The sequence below is a fragment of the Leptonychotes weddellii genome, unplaced genomic scaffold, assembly GCF_054177405.1.
Source record: "Leptonychotes weddellii isolate Sample4059 unplaced genomic scaffold, ASM5417740v2 HiC_scaffold_11393, whole genome shotgun sequence".
In the NCBI taxonomy this organism is placed as follows: Eukaryota; Metazoa; Chordata; class Mammalia; order Carnivora; family Phocidae; genus Leptonychotes; species Leptonychotes weddellii.
The window spans coordinates 1-6,848 of record NW_027691650.1 but is presented as its reverse complement, the minus strand read 5'-3'; the positions used below and the strand labels follow the sequence as shown (position 1 = coordinate 6,848).

The window sequence follows — 6,848 nt, the reverse complement described above, 5'->3', positions numbered from 1 at the left end:
TTCTTATGTTAATCCCCATACATTACATCATTAGTTTTAGATAAAGTGTTCCATGATTCATTGTTTGTGCATAACACCCAGTGCTCCATGCAGAACGTGCCCTCCTCAATACCCACCACCAGGCTAACCCATCCTCCCACCCCCCTCCCCTCTAGAACCCTCAGTTTGTTTTTCAGAGTCCATCGTCTCTCATGGTTCAAAGCAACTTTTATTTTAAGGACAAAGAGCAAGGAATAAAGTCCAGGAGGGAGAAACTTGGTGAAACATAGGGATGAGAATAACAAGATGGTGCAAAATTAAAAATTAGGTGGGATGCTTATTTGAAAGATCATTTTCTCTTCAGTCCTTTTGTTTCCCTTAATTCATTGTCTTCTATGAATTCCTCCCTAAATGCTAAAATCTGAGGAAGATTTCGGCTATTCTCTTCATGCTATGGGAGTCTTTGTGGGGTTATTTGGGTTATGGTCAGCTTCTGCGGGCAAAATAGGACTCTCTCCTAGCGTCTCATCTCTTTAATAGATTATGGCTTTGATCCGAGCAAAACGCCAACCTAAATCGGCCAGATGTTCACCGGTCACCATCCCTTCTCTTCTCATCAGGTTTACAACATCATCAAGAAGGAGAGTAACCGGCAGAGGGTCGGGCTGGAGCTGATCGCGTCAGAGAATTTCGCCAGCCGAGCAGTTTTGGAGGCCCTGGGCTCTTGCTTAAATAACAAGTACTCCGAGGGGTACCCAGGCCAGAGGTATGTGAGTGCCATCAAAGGCCTGCTTCTGACATAGGGATGGGAACTGCCGAGTCAGTCTAGGGTCTACACGACCTGGGGATTTCTCTTCCGCCCCTATCCCGTCCGTAACTCGTTTGCGATTCCCAGCATGTGGCGGCGCTGATGTTCTTGGAGCAGCTGTCCTCATGGTCTTTAGCAGTCCCTTTGGGGGCTTTCCAGAATAACAGGCCAGTCCCTAAGGAGTCTGGAGCTGCTGGGCCGTTGTCGAGCTTCTAGAAAAAGGTCAGCGCTCTGAGGGACGCCGTGGAAGGTTGTTGTTGCTCTGTGAGTAATGGAGTCGGTGTCAAGAATGATCCGGAAGCAACTACTGACTCCATCGTGGCTGCATTAGAAATGCTGGATTTGGTCAACTCCTTCACCCTGCGAACCACAAGAAGTTCTGTTCATTTGTGGTTTTTTACAGTCATCAGCAAAGATGACGACTACAGAATTTGACTTATGGTTTTTGCAGATTTGTGTATTTGTGTCCCAAAGGACAGGGAAAAAGAAGGGTTCCCCCCTCGACCCGCTGTCTGCCACTCCACCCCGAGATGCCCCCGGAGGTCTCTGGAGAAGGGCCGAGAAGCAAGCTGAAGGCATACTCTTTCTCCGCCCTGAATAACGGCCTTCCCCTCTGCGCCTTCAAGGGTTCACCTGGTGTTTTCACAACCAGTAGCTCATTTGATCCTCGGGGCTGCCCTACAGGGCAAGGGGGGCCGTTTTCCATGTGTTACAGATGAGGAAGCCGAGACTCACTGAGGTTCAGTGACTGCTCAGGGTCGCACACAGTGGGATGTTTCCACGCTGTGGTCTCGTAAAAAATGAACATCAGGTCTTTCTTGCTGGTTCCTGGCACTGAGCTCCTAAAGCCCTTGGAATTCGCTGGTGGTAGGCGTGTCTTTTGTTATTCTCAGTGACCCTTTGTTGACCAGGCTTGAGTTTATGTGAGGTGACGGAGGGTGGGGCGCCTAGATGCAGAAAGACCAGATAGGAGATTAGAAGGTCAGAGCTTTTGGCCCTCTCCCCAAGCCTCCAAGGCACCAGGGCTCCAGGGGAGGCTGGACTCCGTGGGGCTTGTACCCGTCGAGGTGCTGGGAGGGTGACGCGCCCTCCCGTAATGCCCTATGCACCTCTTCCCTTGGGCTGTCCTTGAGTTGAATCTTTCATAATAGACCAGTAATCATACAGAAAGCACTTTTCCTGAGTTTTGTGACTTGTTCTGGTGAAATGAGTGAGCCTGAGAGGAGGTTGTGGGGACCCCCAAATTTGTGGCCAAGCGGGACAGCGGTGTAGGTAGCCTGGGGGCCCAGGACTTGTGGCTGGTGTGTGAAGTGGGGGCAGACCCGGGAAACTGAGTCCTTAACCTGGGGCATCTGCGCTAACTCCGGGCACTTCATGTCAGAACGGAGTGGAATTGTTGGGACACCCAGCTCGTGTCCCAGATTTGGTTGTTGGTGTTGGAAAAAAAAAAAAAAAACCACACACATACTCCAAATCCCAAGCTGTCTCAGGGGTTCCAACATTTCTGAGTTGACCTTGTAGAAGAGACTCTGACGGATCCTGGGGGTTTCTGTCCCCACGCAGTGGACACAGGGACACCTGTCCTTGTAGAGAGGTGAAGCAGGTGATATCTGGCCCCCTGAGGTGGTTAAGAGTTCCACTGTATTTACTGCTGTGGTTTGAGGGCACCCATTAATCCCTGGTAGGCATTTCTCCTCCTCTGTGAGTCTTGTCCCAAATGAAAATAGATACGAATGAAGAGGATCCACTTTCTTGTAGGTGAAGTTTATTGGAAGAACATGGCTTAGATCCCAGGCCCAAATCGGGCTTCCGAACCCCTTGCCCCGAGCTGAATTTCCAGGCGCGGCTTGGGACAGCAGTGGGGAACCGTGGGGACATTTACCAAGTACTTGCTGACTTTTCATCAACCCTGAGCTCCCACTTTTTCACATTTTAACATCTCTGAACTGGGGATGGACCTGACTGACACCAAGCCATTATTTCATCGAAAACACTTCTGTCTTTCTCGGCGATCGGTGAGAATACGGTGGCCTTGTAATTGAGGGTGAAACGCAGTGCTGTGTTCTAGGCATCGGGCTGAGCGTGACCACGGTCACGTTCATGCATCCCGCAGCCTGACTGGCCTTCCTGAAGGTCTAGCACTCTTCCTCAGTCATGGGCTGCTCTCCTTCAAGCTCGGGGAGACCACACCCTTCTTTGGTGACAAAGCAGAGCATGTGACGCTGGAAGGGCCCTTCCAGATCACTCAGTGAAGCCCCTTCCGGTTCCCAGACTTGTTTACGGCAGCCTTATTCACAAGAGCCAAGAGCTGGGAACAACCCAGGTGTCGGTGGGTGGATGAATGGATAAGCAAAATGTGGCCGAGCCACATAAGCGAATGCCCTTTAGCCTTAAAAAAGAATTCCCGGGACGCCTGGGTGGCTCAGTCGGTTAAGCATCTGCCTTCGGCTCAGGTCATGATCCCAGGGTCCTGGGGTCGAGTTCCGCATCGGGCTCCCTGCTCCGTGCCTGCTCCGCGGGGAGCCTGCTTCTCCCTCTGCCTCTGTCTCTCTGTCTCTCATGAATAAATAAATAAAATCTTTAAAAAAAAAAAAAAAATTCCCATCACACACTATATCGAAGATGAACCGTGAGGACGTTGTGCTACGTGCAGTAACCCAGTCTCCAAAATGTGCATACGTGTCATGCCACTGTGGGCTATCTAGAATTGTCAGGATCAGAGCGAAAGGAGAATGATGGCTGCTAGCAGCTGTGGGGAGCTGCTCCTGCATATGGGTGTAGAGTTTCAGTTTTGCAGGATGAGAAAGTTCCAGAGGTCTGTTGCACAACAATGAGAATCTACTTAGCAGTGTGAAGTACTTAATACCACTAAACTATATGCTTAAAAAAGGTTAAGATGTCAATTCTGTACTATGTGTTCTTTCCTAGGATAAAAAGAATATATATATTATTTATTTTGAGAGAGAGTGAGCCAGTGTGAGCGAGCACGGGGTGGCGGGGAGGGGCACAGGGAGAGGGAGAAGCAGACTCCCTGCTGACCAGGGAGCCCAACGTGGGGCTCAATCCCACGACCCCAAGATCCCATGACCTGAGCCGCAGTCAAGAGTCGGGCACTCAACCGACTGAGCCACCCAGGCGTCCCAAAAAGAGTATATATATTTAATTTAAAATTTTGAAGGTTTGGGGTGCCTGGGTGGCTCAGTCATTGGGCGTCTGCCTTTGGCTCAGGTCATGATCCCGGAGTCCTGGGATCGAGCCCCGCATCGGGCTCTCTGCTCAGCGGGGAGTCCGCTTCTCCCTCTCACTCTCCCTCCGTACATGCTTTCTCTCTCAAATACATAAAATCTTAAAAAAATATATAAAATAAATAAAAATAAAAAAAATAAAAATGTCTACTGAATTGAGTTAATACGATTATTAATATACAGATAAAAAACAAATTTTCATATGTAATTATTAAACAACAAGTAAAATTTTATTAGAACTGTAAAAACAAAAAACAGAAGAACTTTCCAGCTCTCCATGCCCACCAGCCCTGAGGAACCCCCATTCCCCATTCTGGCTCTAGGACTTTGACTGCTCTTGGAACCTGATATAAGGGGGAACACACGGCTGTAACTGGCTGATGTCACTCAGCATATTGACAAGGTCCTCAAGGTTCATCCGCACAGCCTGTCAGAATTTCCTGTAGACGCGGAGGTACTCGCTCAGTCTCACGGCTGACTTGGCACAGATGGAAGATGAGTGGCGTGGGGCTCGGGGGACTCGTTCTCACTGCTCCAACACTTTTTTTTCTTCTGTCCCAGCCCGAAGCTTCTTTGGCCTCTGTACGAAGCACAGAGGTTCGGGGCCAGAGGGGGCCTAAGTCGGCTTTCTCCCGCAGGTATTATGGCGGGACCGAGTTCATCGACGAGCTGGAGATCCTCTGTCAGAAGCGAGCGCTGCAGGTCTATGGTCTGGACCCCGAGTGCTGGGGGGTCAATGTCCAGCCCTACTCAGGTAACTGCCACATCCAGACGGGCCTGGGCTGCCCCCTGCCTGCTGGCGTTCACCGAAGGCAGTCCCAAGAAGGACTGCCTGTAAACCGAAGTGAAAAATAGCCTAAGCCCCTCCTGGGTCTGTGCATCTCTGTCCATCAACCTTGACTCCCTCCTGACTCCCCCCTCCTGAACACTCCTGTCCCTTATTCTCGGGGTTTGCTGCAAGGGAACCTCCAGGGAGCTGGGGGAGCTGCACAGTGGTGGCCAGGCCTGTTCTGTCCACTCCTGCTTGATAGCCTAATGGCCAAGCTCTGGGGTCCTGCTCGGGGCCTCATGGGACCTTCCCCTGGCCTTGCGTTCCAGGCTCCCCCGCCAACTTCGCGGTGTACACCGCCCTGGTGGAGCCCCACGGGCGCATCATGGGCCTGGACCTGCCCGATGGCGGCCACCTGACCCACGGGTTCATGACAGACAAGAAGAAAATCTCTGCCACATCCATCTTTTTTGAATCTATGCCCTATAAGGTAAGAGGGGGTCTCTCTCTGGGGCTCTGCAGGCCTTTTCCTCAGAAAGCCTCAGTGTTTGGCTATACCTGTAGGAATAGGTGGTCCTGTTCCTGAGGTGCTACAGGATGTCCCCCCCTTTGGCCATCTGTCACCTCCCTGCCCTGGGGACTCCTCAGGCATTCGGGGCACGTCAGGGGCAGCTGAAGCACAGGGAGATGGGTCTCCTGGGTACTGGGGGCGGCCCTGCTCAGAACCCCCCCCCGTCATCTGGAGGCAGCCCCTGCACGTGGGAGGCTGGGGCCAGCGCCGCACACCCACGCCCCAGCCCACGATGTTCTGGAAGAGCCGGCCCCTGCACCCCGCTGACCCTCACAGACTGGTCAGCAAGCCACAGCCTATATGAGCCAGGGGCCCGGCGTGTGACTGGCATGTAGTCGTGAGGGACCCTTGTCATTATAAACAGTTGGGCCGGAACAATGCATGGACGACACGTGGGCTCCCGGGGGGCGGGGGGTGGTGGCTGATGTGTAAACTGGGTGCCAGTGATGGGGACAAAGGCAGTAACCCGCACGCTGGGTTATGGGGCAGCCCATGCACGTGGTGACTCTCCCTCTCGTCCAGAAACCACTTCCTCCTGCTGTTTATTGTCCCGTGGGCTGGTCCCCATTAGTCCACGGGTCCCACCACGAGCAAAGGTTCCAGGGCATCCTTGTGCTTGGCTGAGTGTCAGACACGGGATTTTAATCTTTTAGGAAAGTCAAGCCAGTGTTCCTTCCATCTTGGCATTCCGTGGTCTTTGCTGAGTGCCCTTGACTGTTCGCCGTTCGTTAGCCTTTGGCTCCGTCTTAGTAACCGTGTGTGCTTTTTGTGTGCAAGTGACAGTTCACTTGTTTTCATGGCAAGTGCAGGCATTTCTGGCCACAGGTATCCTCATCGGCCAACATTGACCTTAAAGATGGATTTTGAAACATGAGCGTAATGAGATGATGCTCAGCCTTTGCACGTAGAACACAAAAGCCAATTTCTGTCTTTCCTTTTTTTTTTTTTTAAAGATTTTATTTTTTTATTTGAGAGAAAGCGAGAGAGTGAGAGAGATCATGAGCAAGGGGGAACAGGAGACAGAGAAGCAGACTCCCCGCAGAGCAGGGAGCCTGATGCGGGGCTCCATCCCAGGACCCTGGGATCATGACCTGAGCCGGAGGCAGACGCTTAACCGACGAAGCCACCCAGGCGCCCCTCACAAGCTGGTTTCCACAGTTTCTTTCACTACGGAAAGAATGGTGGCAGAGAGGAATCACAGACTTGTTTTCTGATCTTAGATGAGGTCTTGGGCAGCCTTACTCTTTAGCCCAATGTCCTCCATTACTCAAGAGTCTCTTCTTTTGGGGCGCCTGGGTGGCTCAGTTGGTTAAGCGACTGCCTTCGGCTCAGGTCATGATCCTGGAGTCCCTGGATCGAGTCCCGCATCGGGCTCCCTGCTCGGCAGGGAGTCTGCTTCTCCCTCTGACCCTCCCGACCCTCCCTCCTTTCATGTGCTCTCTCTCTCAGTCTCTCTCTCTCAAATAAATAAATAAA

General features: G+C 51.9%; 1 protein-coding gene across 1 annotated transcript; it reads left to right on the top strand.

The window, feature by feature from the left end:
* Window positions 1-548: 548 nt before the first annotated feature.
* On the top strand, window positions 549-6,664 carry LOC145718157 (serine hydroxymethyltransferase, cytosolic-like). The gene is made up of 3 exons (XM_081809607.1): window positions 549-745; window positions 4,671-4,786; window positions 5,131-6,664. The coding sequence occupies exons 1-3, from the start codon at window positions 564-566 to the stop codon at window positions 5,385-5,387; spliced, it is 555 nt and encodes a 184-aa protein (XP_081665733.1). The 5' UTR covers window positions 549-563; the 3' UTR covers window positions 5,388-6,664.
* Window positions 6,665-6,848: the final 184 nt, after the last annotated feature.

Bases quoted from the DNA above. Each gene is read 5' to 3' on its own strand.
- LOC145718157 (XM_081809607.1), top strand. From the start codon at position 564: ATGTTCACCGGTCACCATCCCTTCTCTTCTCATCAGGTTTACAACATC. The intron at 746-4,670 runs GTATGTGAGTGC...TTTCTCCCGCAG, and splicing joins GAGGGGTACCCAGGCCAGAG to GTATTATGGCGGGACCGAGT. The intron at 4,787-5,130 runs GTAACTGCCACA...CTTGCGTTCCAG, and splicing joins CAATGTCCAGCCCTACTCAG to GCTCCCCCGCCAACTTCGCG.